Raw genomic sequence first — 20,918 nt, 5'->3', positions numbered from 1 at the left:
TTAGAAACATTGGTGCTGCTGCTCAAGAAACGGGGCAAGATGCAAGAAATTGTAATTGTGCAAAAGAATATGTGTGGCCACATCACTGACACAGCAACGAGAGTACTCTCAGGTTTAATACCAGCTGAGTCTGTCGGGCGTACGAAGTAGGCTAGTCTGGCTTATTGTACTCCTGCCCTTCATGTGCGAAGGAGGGACTGTAAAGAGCACTATGGCAGAGAAATTCTTTTGTACAAATCTATTGTTGATGGCAGGTCATAAAACATGCAAAAAGTGAAAAAAGAAACATCAAGTCAACATAACTTGAGGAAGTTCTACATATTTTAGTTGTTGTTCCATGTGTCGAATGCTATTTGGCAGCCTTTTTCTTGCCATGTTTCAGCATGGTTGGCTTTGCAGTTGTGTACTTTTGGCATTGATAGTTGTCTGAACGAGCTTGTGTGAGACGGGCTGTTTTGATGAGAATGGGACATGTTTGTCGCATGCTGCAATAGGAGCTTGACAGTGGTATTTAAGCTTGTCTTTGTCACCCTGGAGATGGTCTTTGAGTGGAAGCCTGTAGCTGTTGCTTCACTTTCTTTGATTGGTGCATCCTGCTTGCATTCTCATTGGTTACTTAAACATTTATTGGCGAGACATTAGCTGCTATAAACTTTGATGCCTGATTGGTTAGAGTTGGCTTAGCCAGAAGCCGAATTTGTTTGCAGCTGGGTCCAAACTTAAGAAAAGTTGTGTTTTTGGTGTCTTCTTGTTGTACAACCCTTCAGCTAAGAGGCCGGAAGGCAGCGTTCAAGCTGTCACTGTTTTGAATGTCCTCCTTCAGTCCTCATTGCATTGTCAGAATGCTGTACGTATAGTGTGCACTGTTGCATTAGCAATGATGGCGAGCTCCGGGGTCATGACAGTGCGAGTGTGTTGAGATTTATCCTCTGGTTAGGCTTTATCGTGGCTATTGGGTGTAGCTTACTGAAGCAGCATGTTATAAAATTTTTGACCTCTTTTTGCTTTAGCTGTTACAAGAATGTGGCACTGTTGTTATGCTTTGTTTAATTTCTTTTATTAATTTAATTAAGAAATATTGCAGGCATATTGTGTCCAAGCAGGAGGGGTCAAGTACAATCAATTCGCATGTTGCAAGGAAGAACAGTACAGGAAAGAGGCTAGCAGCCACTGACTCAAAGGAAAGCGTAGATTTTCTTTTTGGTTTTCATTAATGTGAAAATAAATAATCATAGAGGTAATTGCTTAGAAAATAGAAGAAAGAAAATCGCATGCCGCTGGTCGAATCCAAACCCACAAACTCTGGATGTCACATCAGCGTGTGAGATATAAGTTCTGTTTTGGAATTAAATTCTGCTTTTCTGCCAATGCTCAATTGCTCCAATCGGCCTACATCCATAGAAGATTGTTTCGTTGCCTTTGTAGGTGCATGTTTGTTAAATAGGAAAGAATATGCCGGATATCTGCGTGGCTTTTCACAGCGGTGTCAATAATGAGGGATGAGAGGGATGAGTAAGAAAAACAAAACAGAAGAACAGGCTGCTGAGGTTGCTGCATGGCGTTTGCTTTGAGGAAGTTGTCACAGCTAAGAAAAGAAAAAAAAAAATATTGGAATTCGTTTATGCTATCCTGCCCAGAGGCAGGCAGTAAAGTTGCTGCTTCCTCATTGAGCCAGAGTATATTGCTTCATATTTATTGGTGTTTTCTGTGCACAGCAAAGAAGTACAGCTGTGTTTTAGAAGACCTAAATGCGAGCTCCCTTTGCTTTCAGCAAGCATCGCATCCAGCTCACAGCTGTTTTCAGTCGTAAAAGCCCCATGTGTTTGCATCCTCTTTGCTCCTTTTTGCATCTGCCGTGTGTGTATCACACGGCCCGGCAGGGCGTTTTTGGCCCCCGGCTGCATAGAAAAGTGGGTCGCAGGCACGTACGCCCCCTCTGGTTTTTTTTTTTTGAGGAGCTGTTTTTTGTCCCCCCCCCCCCCCCCCCCCCTTGCCTGGCAGTGATCCAACATGGCTGCCTTACCTGTGCAACACCAGACACTGGGTTGCTCTTTCCACTTGGTGGTGCACGATGCTTCATCCGATTCTTTTTATTCCCCCCCCCCCCCTTCCCCCTCCTCCTCTCTCTCTTCCTACTGTAAATGCACACCTGCCCTGCCCTGGCTCATTTGGGATGCGTTCAGTCACACAGCAGTCTGGAAGTGGCTGGCATCGTCGTGCGACTGGGATCTGTGGGGCGGGAAAACAAAGCAAGGGGGGAGCCTTGAATTGATTGCTGAGAGTGGGCCAAGTTCAAGGTTGTGGGAGGCAGGGGGTAAATATAGCTTTCTGGAGAAGCCACTTGCATCGTACAATAACATGACAGCTCTTCTGGGGTCTTCTGGGGTTGCAGCTAGAGCCCCTTCCCGACTGTCTTGACCCAGAGACTGGTCTGTTGAATCTGTACAGTTGCCACTTAAATGCAGGGGGGGGTGGGCTTAGCACTGAATTATCGGCTCTTGATATATGCTAACATTCTTTGAGCTTGATTGGTTATATCGTTATTTTGGTCTTAGAATGCATGGAGGTTGCTATCTCAGGAAGCATCTTGTCTTTTTTTGGGTGGGGCATATTGTCTTTTGTCTGAGATCCATGACAGATTTCAAAACATGTTTAGTTATAATTGTCGCTGTATAGTTATATTGTTATAGCTATCATCGAGCAGATGACTAAAGAAAGAATAAAAGTGTTGTTGTAATTATCTGCAATGCACCCGACATAATTCCCACCCTTCTCTCTCAAGAAAAAAAAAGCTTTCGACTAATAAACAGGTCTGCACTGCTGAACTATATTATTTAGGAGGATTCATTTGAACATCTACTGTATTGATGGGTAGGCCACCTGATTATGCTAGTTAGAAGTGAATTACTAACCATTGCTGGTGCGCTGTAGTCAACAAAAAGGTTTTAAATTTCAGTTTTTCTCATTTAACTTATTTTTGCCGTACTAAAGCTTGCGCATGAGCTCAGTGGGGAGACAGTCAGTGTCAGAGTTTCCACAGAAGTAACAACCTATATTTATTACCGAATGGAGCCACAGTTAGTTTCGAAAACAAATTTGTTGAAGAACTGCTTTTGTGCATTCCATAAAAGCATCGGCAGGAGGATGTATATCTGTTAAAAAAAATGAAGCATCTCTTCCAAGTATTTTTTCTGTCGGCCGCTGTACGACTCTTACAACCCATACGAAAATGGACACTCCATAGGCTTTTGTGAGGCGTGCCCAATATTTATTCTGGAAAAGCATGTTTCCAGTTGAATTTACAGTTGGATTGCAGTTTTCCATCTGCAAGGAGATTCCAGCTGGAGCTTGGCTGGAAGTGTAAATTTTGAACCTGGTAACATTCCCGCTGACGCGATTTCAGATTCCATAATTTGACTGGAAATGGATGTCATTCCATTTGGGATTGCCTTTTTCCAGATGGAAAATTTGTGTAAAGGGGTCCATAATCCAGCTGAAATTAGCCCTTTTTGTTGTTTGGGAAGGCATTAAGTCCAAAATGTTGTTGATGAATGTCTAGTCCCCGTTTCCTTGCTTTTGCAGCATCTGGTCGAATTTAGCCTTGGCACTGACGGCCTTTTTGTCCATCAGGCACCTTGCAAAGCTCATCCAAATATTTCTGATCGGAATAGGTTAAGCAGGCCAACTTGTACTGTGCCAAAATACCCTTCCCCCTTATCTGCCAGTTCTTCACTAGCGTAGAACAGTGGTTCTATTTGGCATTCTTTTAAACACATCCTCGTCTGCCAATTAATTCTAACAAGTGTAAAATAGTGATTTTAAACACACCTCCAAAGCCCACATTTTTGTATGCTTATGGGAGCTTTCCTTGATTAACCTCTTTTCGCATTGTATTCTGAATTCGGGGGAAGGGGCCAACTCAATAAGGCTGCGTTTGGCGAGTTGGTTAGCCATTTGTCTGTGTTTTTTTTTTTGCGCTTTCACAATCAACAAGGCTGAGTCAACCAGAGGAGAATCGGTGCTTTGCCAATAACTTTCCTGCCTCTATGGAAAGTGGACAAGGAGGTCCATAAGATTTCATATATATAATCCATAAATAAAGTCCAGCGGGCAATGGCTACCATCGTTTTCACTTAATTGACAAGTACTTTGTTTGGTCTAACAGACCCAGTCTTTAATTTGTCGCCTATCCACACTAAGCTTTCATTTGTCTACGTCATCCTGGTAGCACGACTTCTTTCACAGGTGTGCAGGTGTTGAGTTGAGCTTCATTTGTTTAGATCAGCGCATTGCCTATGTTCCTTCATATACATCATGGGGCTGCTTTAGGTCTTGATACCAGGAAAAAAAATCTTAGCAAATGGGTCAGTAACATTCTACATGTTTTTTTTTTACATTTCACTTGAACGGTGTCTTTTTTGTCAGTCAGGCCTGTCCTAGTGAAGACAACAAAACCAAACCTGCTCTAAACCTATTGGGTCAAAATTTGCAGAGCCGCCGACTACATTTCTCTGAAAACATTGAAAGCTGATGGTTTTAGTTTTTAAGCTGATGGTGTTTTTATCCCGTAGTTGTGGCCATGTGTAATTGCTATTTTAAGCGGCCTTGATGATGACGCATGTATCTTGCACTCCCCTATTGCTCATTAAAATGTGTAGTGATGCACATACCTGCAGAATGTGTTGTTTGAAAGTGGCAACAAGTTAATGTGATGGGCAGAAAATGGACACGTATTGGGAATCATGAAGGGACAAAAATGAAAAACAAACTCAAGGTCAGAAAGCTACGCCCCCAGCAACTTCAGGGCAAAGAAGAAGAAGGCATTATTTTACCAAAATATATTCAGAAATAGCAAATTTGTGTTTTATTTCCATATGTTTAAGATTTATGCAGAAAAACTGAAAATATCACATTTTTGTTTAGTACTGCAAGCTTTATTTATTGTGTTGCAAGTGACAAGGGGTACGATTCCTGCAGCCAACATTTCCATCCTGTCTCACACTGAAGCATTTCAATCCTTCTAGTTCCTGAATTTACTGCTGCCTGTAGCTAGTGACAAATTACATTACTGACAGTTGTACACTGGTTATGGACATTACTGGGCTATGAATCTTAATGGGCTGATAAATTTTGATCATTTTTAATTGACTGCAACAAAGTTCTAGGGCATGTGGTGCATTTCACGCTTTGAAGGCAGCTGAAAGCAGAAGGTAGGGTTTCACTATCTGGCATGCAAAGGTGTTCTGCATTGCCTCGACACCCTAAGGACAAGGAAAACTTGAGGGACACTTAAGTTTACCTTAAGAGTATGACACAAGATTCTAAAGGACCCCTTACGGTTGCTTGTAAGGCTCCTGGTGCACCCTCTTGCACACTTCAACTCATTTGTTGCCATCACATACGGTTTTTCAGCCCATTGTCTTGATGGAGGTAAGTTGTTATGTTTGACTTGCTACTGAAAGGCCAGAAGTTTGATTCCAAAACCTGAATACCCTTTTTTTGTTTTTACTTTGGCATCACTATGTGTAACAGCATGACTACGTCAAGACCCCGCTCGACCAGTGAGGATTTTCCATTCGCATCTAGGCCACTCTTTCTGCTGAAGAGGACCTTAAATGCTGTTGCATTAAAACCTAGCACCAAAAAGGCATGCATGTCCTCGTTCACGGTTGGTACAGAGCAATACAAGTTGACCGAGATCACATTGAAACACAGTATAGGTGCAGCAGATATACGGCTGCAATAGTTGTGAATTTCGTAAATTTTGATCCCTCTTATATCCTTTCTGGAAGCGTATGTCGTTCATCTTTCTTGTCTTCGTCTTTGCACTCAAAGCATGCACAACCTATGCTAACTTGCTCAACTTTTCATTTTAATTTGAACAAAAGGAATGCTCGAAAAAAAAAAAATGAGGATCATTACTTTTTGATTATCTCTTAGCTCGCCTACAACAAGATATTTTCCAAAATGTTGTTCCACTGCAAGCGGAAATTTTATTCATCATCATCATCATCAGCCAGACTATGCTCACTGCAGGGTAAAGGCCTCTCCGATATTCCTCCAATTAACCCGGTCCTGTGCTTGCTGCGTCCTCTTGATCCCTGCAAACTTCTTAACCTCAGCCGCCCATCTAACTTTCTGCCGCCCCCTGCTTTGCTTTCCTTCCCTTGGAATCCAATTTGTTACTCTAAGCGACCATCTGTTGTCCTCTCTACACATTACATATCCTGCCCATGCCCATTCTCTTTCTTGATTTCCACTAGAATGTCAGTAACTTGAGTTATTTCTCTGACCAACTCTGCACACTTCCTATCTCGTAACCTTACACCTACCATTTTTCATTCCATATCCCTCTGTTTGTCCTCAACTTAAGGAGAACCCTTTTCTTTAGCTTCCACGTTTTGGTCCCATAGCTGAGTACAGGTAAGATGCAATTGTTGTATATTTTTCTCTTGAGCGATACCGGTAAGCAGCTAGTCATAATCTGCAATTGCTTGCCAAATGCGCTCCATCCCAATCTTATTCTCCTCGTTATTTCCCTTACATGATCTGGATCTGCAGTCACTATCTGTCTGAAGTGGACTTATTCGCCTACCCTTTCCAGTGTTTCGCTATCTAATGTGAACTGCTGTTCTTTCCCGAGGCTGTTGAACATTATCTTAGTCTTTTGCTTATTGATTTTCAAGCCTACCTTTCTGCTCTTCCTGTCTAGGTCATCATTCTTTGCAGTTCATCCCCTTAGTTGCTTAGCAAGGCAATGTCATCATCAAGTTGCATATTACTGTGATATTCTCCATTAAACCTGGTTCCATGTCTCAGAATACTTCCTTTACTCAAGCTGTGAATAATACTGGGGAGATTTTGTCTCCTCGCATAACACGTTCCTTTATTGAAATTTTATTACTCTCTTTATGGAGAACTATGGTCGCTTTACAGCGACCATAGATAACTTAGAATTCTTTCACATACGGCTCATCTACACCCTGATTTTTCAATTCTGCATGACTGCTGAGGCTTCGAGGTTTTGAAATTTTAGTGCTGGTATCTTATCCCATGCAATGCTAAGCATGAGAGTCTGAAATGTGCCGCTTTGAGTCGAACCAGTCTAGAGCCGGTTATTGTTGCACCTGATTGGTGTGGAAAAAAACGCTCTTCGGGGCCCGCTTCAGCTCCCTGTGTGAGAGAAGACAGCTGACTTTATGTGAACGAGCTGAAGATGGCATGCCACTCTCGGAGCTTAGGGTTACAAGAAAAACCTTTTAGCTCTTATCTGTCAGATCACATAGAGTAGGGTCTCACTACCTTCGTGCTTGCTGCCCTGCACGGGTTGTCGAAGCGCTCTCTGGGGTCTGCAACTGGGTTTCGAAATTTGCTAGCTTTTCTTTATTTTGCGATCAAACTGTTCTTAAGCAGCAGTGTTAAGGTGGTGTACAGGGAGGAGGGACTTCATGTTTGGCCAATTAGATCACATGGCCATCTAGGCATTAACCTTGCAGCAGGTCGGTGTGGTTATACTGAGGTCAAACATAGATATTGGTAATAGTGCACATGTTTTGCTTGTATTTGATTGTGCTATAGTGTTGGGACCAAGCTTGGGTTCAGGGAAGGTTGCTGAAAGGATGTGGGGATATGTGGGACGATGGTTTGTGGCATAAGAATTTATATATATACCAAGAGTCCCAGGCCAGCTCGGTAAAAAAAAAGAAAAAGCCTCGAGTGCTCGCACCAGCACAATGGCCTGTGAGTGGCTTCTCCTTACATCCACTAAGTGCTGCTAACGATTCAGAACACATAGGGAACTGGAATCAGCATGGAACCCTTTAATACATATCACTGTGCCTTAAAAAAACCAGTTGCTTCTTTCATCTCTGCACAGACAGGGACTGCAGGCTTGTTCTTCCTTGGAGTGTGGAGAGTCGTATCTTGTGCCGATTGATTCCTCCAAAAGAACAAATCAAAAGACCCAAGGGCCACCCTGGGCTGATGGAAAGTACCATTCCTGAGCCGTGCACTCCTAGCCAAGACTCTCATCTCCTTATCACCGTCTGCGGACAGCTGCCTTCTCATGCTCCGTACATTCGCATCGTCACTCAGCCTTCAGACTATATCAGTTATCTTTTGCGGAGACGATGATAGAAGGGCGCTTATCTTCACTCTCCATTCTGGAAAGTCTCCCTAGGTGTTGGAAGTGCCTGTTGTCAGGTTGACAGTGTGCTACCGGGCTTCAGCGTGCGGCGCCGAGGCCATCTTGCCATGGAGTGTGAATGCAGGTGGTTATGAGCGGGGGCACTTCTTATCACGCCTGCACCTTTTTTTGGGATTTTAAAGGAAGTGCCAAACTGTTTTTCCTTCTTTGGCTAGTTTTGTGGAATACTGTGGTCCATCTTACCTGTACTTTCGAAGGTAAGTCCCCATGAGTGAGCCTTGTTCCGCTCCCTGTCCAACTGTTTAGGATAGAATTGCATTGTAGTTGATTGAAGTTATTGTCAAGCACAGTTTTCTTCCTTGGTACTGCGGTTTGTACTGTACTCTCACTAGCACTGTAATCTGCTAGTCCGGGCCTTCTCAACTGGGCAGCGCTTCGACATTGATATGTGCTGTTCGCATTTTTTTCTGGAGATATATTTTAAGTATTTCTCATTGACGGCCTTTATTGTCTGCTGCTTGATTGCAGGCTCTTTTATACCTGTTAGTATTCTCTGCTTAATCATTGTGGTGCAGGGATATACGAGTTTCTCATTCTAGCTAAAGCCAATTCTGTGCCTGGTTTTATTTTCGCTTAGAACCTTCGTCACTGCACATCTTGCTGTGTCTATTTTAAATTGGATAGGTCTCGCTTGGACTGTGCCAGTATAATTCCCACTTCTTATCTGGTGCTGTTCTCTATTCAATGCTTCAGGCACACCATTTGATCTCGTTTCTGCTTTCTGGTGTTTCCATTTCTTTGTTCAAGACGTGCTTCACCTTTGTCTTGTTCATGTCGGAGTAACGATAGCCTTCTCATACTGGGTTGGTGCATAATTATTGCCTCAAGGGGTAGCTGTAAACATTTTGTTGCGTTTAATTTGTACCTTGCTTTGGGTTTATAAAAAGTTTGATTACTTTCTTTGTCAAAGTTTAAACTTGTGTGCATTTGGAATATTGTGATGCTGGCCACAACAACTGAACTTTTCATCATCATCATCATCAGCCGGATTATACCCACTGCAGGGCGAAGGCCTCTCCCATATTTCTCCACTTAACCCGGTTCTGTGCTAGCTGCATCCACTTGACCCCTGCGAACTTCTTAATCTCATCCGCCCACCTAACTTTCTGCCGCCCCCTGCTACGCTTTCCTTCCCTTGGAATCCAGTTTGTTACCCTCAGCGACCATCGGTTATCCTCTCTTCGCACTACATGTCCTACCCATGTCCATTTCTTCTTCTTAATTTCCACTAGAATGTCGGTAACTTGAGTTATTTCTCTGACCCACTCTGCACGCTTTCTATCTCTTAATGTTACCCCTACCAGTTTTCGTTCCATAGCCCTCTGGGTTGTCCTCAACTTAAGTAGAACTCTCTTGGTTAGCCTCCACGTTTCAGCCCCATAGGTGAGTACAGGCAAGATGCAACTGTTGTATATTTTCCTCTTGAGCGATACCGGTAAGCTGCTAGTCATAATCTGTGAGTGCTTGCCAAATGCGCTCCATCCCAATCTTATTCTTCTTGTTATTTCCTTTTCATGGTGCGGATCTGCGGTTACTACCTGACCTAAGTAGACATATTCGCCTACTACTTCCAGTACTTTGCTACCTAATGTAAACTGCTGTTCCTTCCCGAGGCTGTTAAACATTACCTTAGTCTTCTGCATATTGATTTTCAAGCCTACCTTTCTACTTTTCCTGTCTAGGTCATCAATCATTATTTGCAGTTCATCCCCCGAGTTGCTTAGCAAGGCAGTGTCATCAGCAAAGCGCAGATTAGTGAGGTAATTCTCCATCTACCCTTATTCCTAACTGCTCCCATTCCAAGTCTCTGAATACTTCCTCTAAACAAGCTGTGAATAGTACTGGGGAGATTGTGTCTCCTTGCCTAACACCTTTGTTTATGGGAATTTTGTTACTTCCTTTATACAGAACTATGGTTGCTGTGCAGCCACTATATATATCCTCCAGCACTTTCACGTACGGCTCGTCAACCCCCTGATTTCGCAATGCCTGCATCACCGCCGAGGTTTCAACTGAGTCAAATGCTTTTTCGTAATCAATGAATGCTATGTATAAGGGCTGGTTATATTCCCAGCATTTTTCTATCACATGATTGATGGTATGGATATGATCGATAGTAGAGTACCGTTTCTGAAACCCTGCTTGATCCTTTGCTTGATTGCAGTCTAAGGTTGTCCTGATTCTATTAGCGATTACCTTACTAAATACCTTATACGTAACAGACAGTAAGCTGATTGGTCTGTAATTTTTAAGGTCCTTAGAGTCCCCTTTCTCGTGAATAAGGATAATTTTTGCATTCTTCCATGGTTCCGGTACTGTCGAGCACTGAACTATTATGTCGGAAAAATTGTTGTACCCTGTGCAGCCCCAGAACATTTTCAAGAGCCCCAGTTTTGAGATTATCTGAAAGCTTCCTTAGCAGCGTCTCAGAGTCCATGTGCAGGTTGAGGACTTCAAATCGCTGAGTTGTTTTGTTTAAGAGGAAGGCAAGCATTAAGCCTATTATTTAACATTGTGATGTTATTCTCTGCCTGCTTTTTTGCAAAGGCAGTTTCTTGCGCCCAATGTCGGTGGCATATTTCAGACGTTGAGCTTGGAGAAGTAAATTCCACAAAAGATTGGAATGCCTGAATGCAGTTATCGGGAGATGTATTGTATACCATACCATTCCACATTTCTTGGATGAGCTTATCATCCTGTATGCCAACTGGGCCATTATGGGAGTTTGTTTGCTGATGAAATGCTTGCCGCAGCGGAATTAACTTTATTTAGGATGAGTATCGCTCTCCTTCCATGATTTGCTTTGAGCAGTGTGTCAGTTCTCGTGTAGAAATCTTGCAAGGTCTTGCAAAGGTCTTGCAAAGGTCTTGTAAAAAAATCGCAGTATCAATAAATAAAATAAAAATAAATAAAATCACGTGGTATATGTAAAGTGTGCCACACACGGAGAAAAACGTTTTTGTCTATTTTATTTTTTGATTAGTCATCACCACACGTGCGCTACCTAGGATCCCGAGACAATTATTTAAAAACAAATAAACAGTGCTATTTCTTTTTTTTTTTCAATGGCTTTACCAAGGAGAAGCCAACTTTATGTAGGTCTTGAAGTCGTGAGGGAAAGTATGCAGCACATAGGAAAAAAAAGAAATAAAGCTCTCTGCAAACATGGAAAGGTGGTGCGGTCCATTCAGAAAGCAAGAGAGAGCAAAAGTGCCGCGAGAAATTGGGAAGGAAAGAAATGGCTAAACGTTCACAGCACGAAGCACGAGGGAGCAGTGGAAAGCAGTGAAGGTGGGTTATGTGGTTTTGCAGTGCATTTTACTGCTGCGTGCATTTCCCATCTATTGCCTTTTAAAAGGAAAACAGAGGAGGATGATACTGTGTTCATGCAAGGCTTCAGTTTTCACATATATTCGCAGCCATGTTGTATTTATGCTAAAAAGCTACCACAAGACATAAAAATGACGAAGAGACGATAAGAGAGAGATGGAAGGTATTTTAGTTTTTTCATTAAGCAACAAGATGTGTTCAATAAGTAGCCATTTAATTACCAGACAGCATTTTCAGACCCTGATATAGTTAAGATTTTTGCCAGTCTTAAGGACTTTACTTTAAAGGGGTTTTTTACTTGTAGGTACCTTACTGGAAAGGTTACTTGTTGCTGCATGTCTCGAGCTATTTCTTTGCAAGTGTGATGTGTTCAGTTACTTCACAGACCGCTGGCAATTATTTTGAGCGATAACTATTTCGGAAACAAATTGACCAAGTCTCATTATAACCAAATATTTGAAATTAATTTAAAATTTATTCTGGATTGGGAGGTTTTATGAAGTTTGACCAAAAGGAAAAAATAATTTCTATTGGTATGCACTCTTATTGGTCCATGCTTGACTTGGTCATATCATAATATTATTTGTTGATGCCATAGATATTGCCTGCTGTAAACATTCTATTCACATGCTATAAAAGACAAGAAAATAGAAAGAGCATAAGTAGGCACGCGAACCAAGTATACAGGGATAAATGGTGCTCATATATCCGTTCAGTCAGCATTTCTTTTTTTATTTGACCTCCCAATCTGGTTTCTTCCTGGCATAATGGCATTCTGCCATCCCTTGTGCTGGTACTTAGCCCTAGAAAAGCATTGCTAGCACTTTGGCATGCCACATTTCTTGGAGGCTGGACTGCTGGTTAAGGCCGGTACCCATCGAGGGTGGGCATAAGCCTTTTTTTTATCTTTTTTTTTTGTAATGCTGAATGGGAAACTTGAATGGAACTCTTCAGGGCTAAGTGCCATTCTCCATCTCTCTCTCTCTCTCTCTCTCTCTCATTTTATTTTTACATGCATATATCCGATTAGTTTGCTTGCTGAATAATAGTAATATGCTGGACTTGTAAAAAAATGTGCATTGAAATTTTTAATACCACAGGGAATTCCTTCATTACTTATTTGCACAAAGAACAAATGCGCTTTGCTTGAGAATTTTCTTTTTAAGGCACCCAGCTGCATTAGGTGGAAAAATTGATTGATTGGTAACCGTAAGTAGGTAAACAGGAGGAGTGCCAGTCAGAGATAAATGCTTTCAAGATAGTTGGAAATGGGCAGCGAGGTTGCTTGAGAATGGAATCGTAATTGCAGCTCAAGCCATTGGAGTGGCATCAATTTTTGGGTTTATTTCAGGTGGGGAGTTCATGTTGAGGAGCCATTGGTTTCCTCAACAACCAGTTGCTCATTGCAGGCAATTGCAGTAATCCGCCTTAGCTGTAGCTGGAAGAGTTACGTCCTTTGTGTCTTGTTCCATTGGGACTCCATGAAATCTGCATGGTTTTCACCCATTGTATTGGCAGTTTTGATGGGCAATAATTCCGGAAGGTTTGTGTTTGTTTATGAAGCACTACTGTTCTTGGTAATCACAAGTGCCGCAGTCTCTCATTGACGGCACCTGCTTACATCGTTCTGCTGTAATAGTGGTACATCTCAAACATTACTTTGAGGGGCGCTAACCTGCATTTACTGTGAGAGGGTAAGGGTAGTGGAGTGAGTCGAATTTGGAAATAGGGTATGAGGAGATCTGTCAAGGGGCTGGCTTAAAAGTTGCCAAGCACTCCTCCTGCGTACTTGGTGGTAACTGCTCAGCTGTGTTGTGGCAGGATTTTCACCACACACTGGCATATCTGACTGCTACCCTCTTGAAAGCCTCAGCCAGAGCATGTTCCTCCAGTGCAGAAATGTGCGGAGAGCATTGCAAGTGCTCGTTCATTCCAACTGTAGTTTTCTCTTTTTCCTCTTTGCTTTTGTGTTGTTTCTGTTTAAATTCGTCACCTTCCTTTTAGCGCCTCCCTGTTGACAGCATCTGCCTCTGCTTGCATACTTTTTCTCTTTGCACTGAAGGAAGCATGACTGGGTTATATAGTTTGGAAACCCTGTGCCCAGCTTCCGCCTGCTTATTGCAGCCAGGCAGTGAACTGGAGAAGAGAAAAAATGCATTAGTCGGGATTAAACTGGTGTCCCCTCCCCCCTCGTGCATGGGACGTGGGCAGAATGGGGAGACGCACACATCAACTGTTATGTGTGACATTTTATCCCTGATACTTGTTTAACTACTTCGCATCAGTGTTGGAACAGCTAAAAGTGTTCTTTACAGCTGTGCTCGGAAAGAAGCATAAGTGCTGATAACATGTTCAGCTGCCAGCTTGCACCTGCTGTGATCTCGTTTTTGGTCGCGCTGTGGTGACTATATTTCGGTGTAAGTGAAATACGGCAACGCCCTCTTTGTACAGTGTTATTTTAAAAAAACCTAGTTGGTTCACAATAACCTGGAGCCCTTCACTACGGCTTCTCTCATAGCTTGATTCGTCAGTGCATTGATATCCCTATATCCAGTCCAACCTACAGCTTTTGACAGGGCAGGCTTTCTGGTGGGAGGTGGAGGCCCTTCGTCGCATTGTTTTTTGTCATCCTCTTCTTTCCTTTCAGAGCATTAGCCCCCTAGCTCGTTCCCAATTTTACGCTGTCAGCAGCAATGTCCACAGCTTGTATATTGCACGTCTGCAGTTTTTGTTCGTGACAGGCACGTGTTTTCTCTCCCACTTTGAGTTTGTTAAATTACTCTGTGCATTTAGCTTCATGTTTTTGCCCTTTTAGAGCAGGAGCATCGCTATCTGAATTCTAAGATTTTTTCGAAATGGCTCTGAAGTATCCTTTAAGCAACCACTTGAAAAAAAAAAAAAAAAAAAAAAAAAACCCTCTGCCAATGGGTTTCAAACCATGACCGAAGCGAAGATCAACATTGTGGGCCGCTGTGCTATCTCGGTAGCCGGCGTCTCCACGTACCAAGCTCTGTCTCTCACGCTGCTCTTCCAATGTTGTCATCTTCATTTCCTCTACAAACACTCTAAAGAACCCGTTAAATACCTAGCTAAGTGTGCCAGGATGTGGCAAAGTAAAGTTAAACAAGGCAAAATTTGACAGGATGCATGTGCGTATAGCATGCATGCGTGTGGGTCACCCAGATGTTAAGCTTTACACTTTTGGTGTCCGCCTTATCAGCAGCCTGGACGAAGGAGAGCACTTTTTCTACAGGCTCGTGCTCCGTTTTATTTTGGTATGCTTAGCCAAGCTAAACGGCTGCTTAATATTTTGTTGTTTCCGTGGCATAGTTTACTTTAGTCTGGGTCATCTAACTCTAAGAGATCATCAAAGCATAAGAAATGCCATCATTTGAAAGGGTAACAGCGTTAGTTCACAATTAATAATTTCGTTATCAAGAAAAAGCTTGTTTTCCTTGAATGGTGAACAGGCAGAATGCGCAGAATGGAGACATATTGGATAGCAAGCTGTGGCATTCATGAGGAAGGCATAAAAACGTTTGTACTTGTCTAGAGGCAGCGTGGCACACAATATTGTGGTACAAACGTGTGGCCATAATTATGTGGATGATAAAATGGGCACATACAAATTCCTTCTTTTTACTTATTAGCATTACCATAAGTACGGCTGAATGTATTAAAATACCTTAGCGAGGGGTGCATGTTCCAATGGGAAATATGCTGGACTTGTGGTTGCTTACGGCTTCGAAAATTATAATTAGTGCCTTTTACAGCCTTGCAATATCTGGGCACTGGAATGATTCATAATTAAATGCAACAACATCTGTCTGTGTGGCGAAACTTGAAATGTCTCCTGAGTATTGGAGACCTTATAGCAGTTCTTGTTGCAGAAGTAGTAGGTCAGTGGCTTTGATAAATTATGCACACATGAAAGACTGGCATGAAAGACTGCAGGGAACAGGGTTGACGGGAGGGACATGTGCAGACTTTTAACCAATTTGCCTTCACGTAGCGATAGTTAGTGGCCAAAATAAAAAATTATCTGTGATAAAAAGCCTAATTGAACAAAAAGTTTACTTTAATAAAAGTTGCTTGTGAATAGTTAAAAGCTTGTTGCACATGTCCCACCTGTCTTATTCGTTGAGGTTGCAGCCCTCTTGGCAGTGGTCAGTGGCGTGCTGAGCAAGCAGTATTTATGTGTGTCTTTCCGTTGAATCGATTGAGATCCTAAGCAGTGCTATCCCTCCCGTCCATTTTTGTGCAGAATTGATGGGATCAGTGGCAGATCAGAGAGACTGCCGGAGCAGCACATCTGGACGCCCAACCACCTGCGCCTAAGCAACAAGTCCTACGCTCTGCAACGCCCCATGGCCAAATTGGTCCTCCTGCAGCAGCTCGGTATATCAGTGCCTGAAATCTACAGCAGCAAGAACCTACAGCACCTAGTCCCCACCTCGCTTGAACCCCTGTTGTGTAGTGGCCAGACACCCGTGACCCCTTCCCAGTGTGCCCCACTTCCCCCCTTGTCAGCATGTCAGTGGACACAGAGCCCAAGTCCCAGGTACCTTCGGGCAGGCAGCTCTTAGACCAGCAGTGCTCGGTGCCGTCTTCGTCACCCTCGTCGAGCGATGGCTGCAGCCGTCGAGCTGTGCCCCCTGACGGCGGCTGGGGCTGGGTCGTCGTGTTTGCTTCCTTCATGATCAACCTTATTGCCGATGGCGTGTCGATGTCATTTGGCATCCTCTTCGTCGACCTCATCGACTACTTTGAACAAAGCAAGGGCAAGACGGCATGGGTTGGCTCTCTCTACCTCAGCATGCCCCTGCTGACAGGCCCCATTGCCTCATCGCTGACCGACCGCTATGGCTGCCGGCGCGTGTGCATTGTGGGCTCGCTCCTCGCAGCCAGCGGCTTTGTGGCGTCTTATGTCAGCACGTCACTGGAGTTCCTCTTTCTCACGTTCAGCGTGTCTGGCTTTGGCCTGGCCTTGTGCTATGTGACATCCATCGTGAGTGTCGCCTACTACTTTGAGAGGCGGCGGTCACTGGCCACCGGCCTCGCCGTCTGCGGCACGGGCATCGGCACATTTGTCTTTGCTCCCCTGACCATCCGGCTGCTTGAGACGTTCGCCTGGCAGGGCACGCTTCTTATCTTGGCGGGCTTCTTTCTCAACATGGTCATCTCTGGTGCCCTCATGCGGGACCTGGATCTCTTTGGCGATGACGACGATAATGATGATGCTAATGGGCACGAGCAGAAGTCTCTGCCACCTGCGGGTGGAAGCGATCAGAGACTTTGTAGCTCGCTCATCCAGCTCCCCACCTACATCACAGACCAGCGTGGCGCTCCCTTGGATGTGCTCTCCGAGAACTACAACAAGGAAGGGGGTCATCTTAACACCCTCTTGGAGCAGTACCCCAACATCTGGAGCACCATCGATGCATGTTCAACGATCAAGAGCGTGCCTCCCAACTTTGTGCTTCCGTCATCGACTGCCCCTCCGCCAGCTTCGGGCGGGCGTGACGGGGGTGCGTGGGGCGAGCGCCGTCTGCAGCAGCGGGCTGACTCGGCGTGCTTACGCAACATGCGGCTCCAGCGGGGCAGCCTCACTTACCGTGGCGCCATGCTCAACATCCGCCGCTACCGGTTGCGGGCATCGAGCTGCCCTGACATTTACCGCAACAGCATGTTGACCATCAGCGGAGAGGACAAGGTGGGTGTCAGCGCTGTTTGGAGCACTTGTTGGTGTAACTTGAGGCCCCTGTAGCTTCAGTTTGTATATCAGCCTATGATAGTAACCACATTTCACAGAGGATGTAAAACTCTGCATCTTTGGAATAAATTGGTGAAAGGCTACGGTTTCCCTCTTTCACCCATGAAGAAAAGCACGCCATGTCTGTGGTAGACCTGTAGTGCTCACTGATTAAATAGGTGGTATGCACTGGCACCTACATGGCGCCCAAATATGCTGCCGGCTGCCATGCTTGCGGTTGTACATAGCTGATGAACACCTCCACTAGATGCTTTCCTCATGCGACGCATTCAGATTGGCACTTGGAATGCGCAAGCATGGGAGGTTCAGCCGGCTGCTGCTGCGCACAACAGCAGCAAGAAACTATGTCGCAAATAAACATCATCCTGCTGTAGCCAAGTTCGAGGAATGGGCCCAGTGACGTGGGCTGACTCAAAGCGCAGATAATGGTCAGTGATAGCAGCGTTTCCGTGAAATTAGCCAGAATTTGGAAGCCTTATTGTTACCATACTAGACAAATATTTTTTTACACAAAAGTGGCAGCTCACTGTCGCAATGGTCACTCATTAAGCCACCAAACTGGGCTAATTGGACGGTGGTGGTTCATTTTTTGTCCTTGTGTGCTATGCGTGTTGACAAAGTGGACACATGAGTGTGTAGCCTATACTCTTTAATTTGCGCTTCATCCCTGTCATGTCTTGTGTTGGCACCTGTAAACACAGTGCACGTAGGTGCAGTGACAAAGTTGAGCTGGTAGGTTGCCGAACTAGGCGGCGAGGTTGCATTATCACCCTGACCCAGGCATAGATTTCCAACAGTGTACAATAGAAAAAAAGTCACCGCCAGGGTGGCCACGACACCCTCAGAGAAACAAAGCACGTTTCCCAAGGACTCATTTCAGGGTCCAAAGCAGGATGAGGTTGCATATTATTTCATACGTAAAGCTTTTGCGAAAGTCTAATCGGTGCTCCTCCTGTGCTTATTCTGGATGCGTCTTGTCCAAAACATCTGCAGGTAACCCCGAGGTTAGAATTTGAAGCATTATATCTTGGTTACACATGTAGCGATGGAAATCAGCGGTTCTGCGCAGAATTATTATCCAGAATAATGCAAGAAGAGCACCACAGACCCATTGCAGCCTTCTCGTGTCCGTTTCCCCTTTAGTGTGCTTGAACCACATGCTGCTTTTCGGGTTCACGAAAGGGATGTTGCCATTGTCCCAGCTTCATTCCACAATAGAGGTAAACTGAATCCACAAACATAAATTCGTCAGTGCGCCGGTTGTGCAACCTCAGCTCGAGCATCACTATCCTGCTCATGTGCCCACCTTAAGAGGCGTTTACTGTATGTTTTCATGCAGCTGTCGCATGTGACAACCATAGGTCTGATTTCCGATGCATGCGGATTCTGATCAATAACATGAATGTGGCACGCAAGCCATCATAACATGTTGAAAGCACACTTTCGAAGCAGAACTGGCAGGAGTTCATTCGCTGCGTGCACTGCAAGCATGGTGGATGGTGGCACAGTTGGGCACCATGTGGGCGCCAATGCGTACCAGCTATAGACAAGTGTCAGCCCATGATGTCTGTGGAGTTGTGGTGGCAGTAGTGACGGCAATGACGTTCCTGGTGTAAGCAGATGCCTGGGCTGTCTACATTGGAATGTGCAGCACTCGCTGTGTTTCTGAGCGTCATTCCCGATATTCTGGCAAGCTAAGGTGCGGTTAGTTGCACCGTGAGGCCCAAGAAAACAGCACCAGTTTTCTCAAGTTTCTTGCTCTCGGATGGAGATGAAAGCGAAGGGCAGTGGTGTGGAATGCAACAAGCAGGCAGTAGCTTAAGTGACGGATCGCCTTTGGGGCTAACATGCATTGCACCTCTGTATTAAACTTGATAAGTTTGTTTGCGGCTTTTAATCCTCGTGGTTGCCCTTTGGTGGTGCTACAAATGGCGCAAGAACAAATGGTTGCAGCTTGTGCACTTCTAGTTTTACTCTCAACTTAAGAAGTTTAGGCATGATGTTCCATGTGCATGTGATCCTAAGCCAAATGCAGAGAAGCCATGCTATCATGTCCTATTCGTGTGCAGTACTCTGCTCATACAGAAAATGACACACAAGCTGCTGCTAGGGCGTCACACCAAGCTGCTAAGGGCGATGTTGCCAAAACAGCACCGCAATCTTGTTCTTGTCCGACGCAGGCTTGCCAGTGGCTAAGCGATCTGAAAGAGGTGTTGCTGGACTCGATGGATGTGCGGCTGTTCCTCAACGGACGCTACACGCTGCTCTGCATCTCCAACTTTCTGCTGAATGCGTGCGTCGACAACCCGTACATGTACCTGCCGGACAGTGCCATCCAGCTGGGTGTCGACAAGGACCGTGCCTCCTTCCTCATCTCCTTTATCGGCATCCTCAACACACTCGGCGTGGTGAGTGGTGTTTGCTTCACACTTGTCGCATGTAAGTGAGACGGCGGCCTTCTTCTTTCCTGTAAATAAATGGTTTCTCTGCACACTTTTGTATAAACCTGTCGAAAAGCACTTTTCCCCTAACAGTCCATGCTGCAGGGCGCGTTTTGGTGATGGATTTGTACATTCCTGCAGCGTAACGAGCGATACTTTTTTGGATGGGCACACAGAGACTTGAGAGAGTGGGCGGTGTTTGTATCCTGTCCAAAATGCCGCCTTTTATTCTGGTTGAATCGCCTCCTGTCACTGCACTTGGCATGTAATCGCTGAATAACCATGGCTGGACATTCCTCATGATGAGATTGTTCAGTAGCTGTTATGCTTAGCATCTGTATAACAGTTGCGTAGTAATGCGTTATGCAGACAACTGCAAGTCCCACTGTGGGGCACCGCAGTCGTGCAGCCAGTGAATAAAAATAAAGATTTCATTAGGGATAAATGTGTCTAATTTCGGCCAACTGCACAGAGCTAAGTGGCAGAATAGCAAATGTATTAGTATTTATTAGCATTATTAGCATTTTAGTCAAAATTCTCTGCATTTCCTTTTTTGTATGTGTGTTCACTTGATGTTGACAGCCACCACGTGCGTAGGCCAAGCACTTTTATCTATAGAGCACTTTTTACCACTCTAAAATCACGAGATCAGGCCTGGGTGGCTCTTTGTTTATTAGCTGACGGCACCACTGCCTGTGGTCACATCCCAAGTTGCCACGATGTCACTCAGGCCTCCTTCTACATCGCCCGTGCTGTCACTTTGGCATTTCCGAGCTGGACATATTTTTGGTGCACAGGTGATTGTGGGCTACCTGGGCGACAAGTCGTGGCTGGAGCCATCGCTGCTTTACAGCCTGCTGACGGCCGTGAGCGGGGCGGCTATTGCCGTGCTGCCCCTGGTGTCCGGCTACCCCGCGCTGGCAATGCTGAGCTCATTATATGGCTTTGCCATCTCGGCCAACTACACCCTGGTGCCGGTCATCCTGGTGAACCTCATCTCGCTCGACAACTTCACGGGTGCCTACGGCCTGCTTCTCCTTATCCAAGGGCTCGCGGGCCTCATGGGACCCCCCATTGCAGGTGCGTGCATCCAACTGCAGACTGTACTAGGGAACTGTGACCGCGTCAGGTCTAACCGCCTTTTGTCACAGTTTCCGCCTTCATTCCT

At 44.8% G+C, this 20,918-nt stretch overlaps 1 protein-coding gene across 1 annotated transcript in view; it reads left to right on the top strand.

Annotated features, from left to right (window-relative positions):
• The window catches only part of LOC146188510 (monocarboxylate transporter 12-like), a 45,476-nt gene that overhangs the window by 12,369 nt on the left and 12,189 nt on the right, over nucleotides 1–20,918 (top strand). Inside the window, exons 2-4 of the mRNA XM_084603815.1 lie at nucleotides 15,801–17,249; nucleotides 19,490–19,717; nucleotides 20,548–20,830. Coding sequence (XP_084459941.1) covers nucleotides 16,068–17,249; nucleotides 19,490–19,717; nucleotides 20,548–20,830 — 1,693 coding nt within the window. The 5' untranslated portion in view covers nucleotides 15,801–16,067. The remainder of the gene's footprint in view (nucleotides 1–15,800; nucleotides 17,250–19,489; nucleotides 19,718–20,547; nucleotides 20,831–20,918) is intronic.

Source organism: Amblyomma maculatum, chromosome 5, assembly GCF_055883805.1.
Source record: "Amblyomma maculatum isolate TAMU_Amacu chromosome 5, ASM5588380v1, whole genome shotgun sequence".
NCBI lineage: Eukaryota > Metazoa > Arthropoda > Arachnida > Ixodida > Ixodidae > Amblyomma > Amblyomma maculatum.
This window is presented reverse-complemented; position numbering and strand designations above follow the sequence as displayed.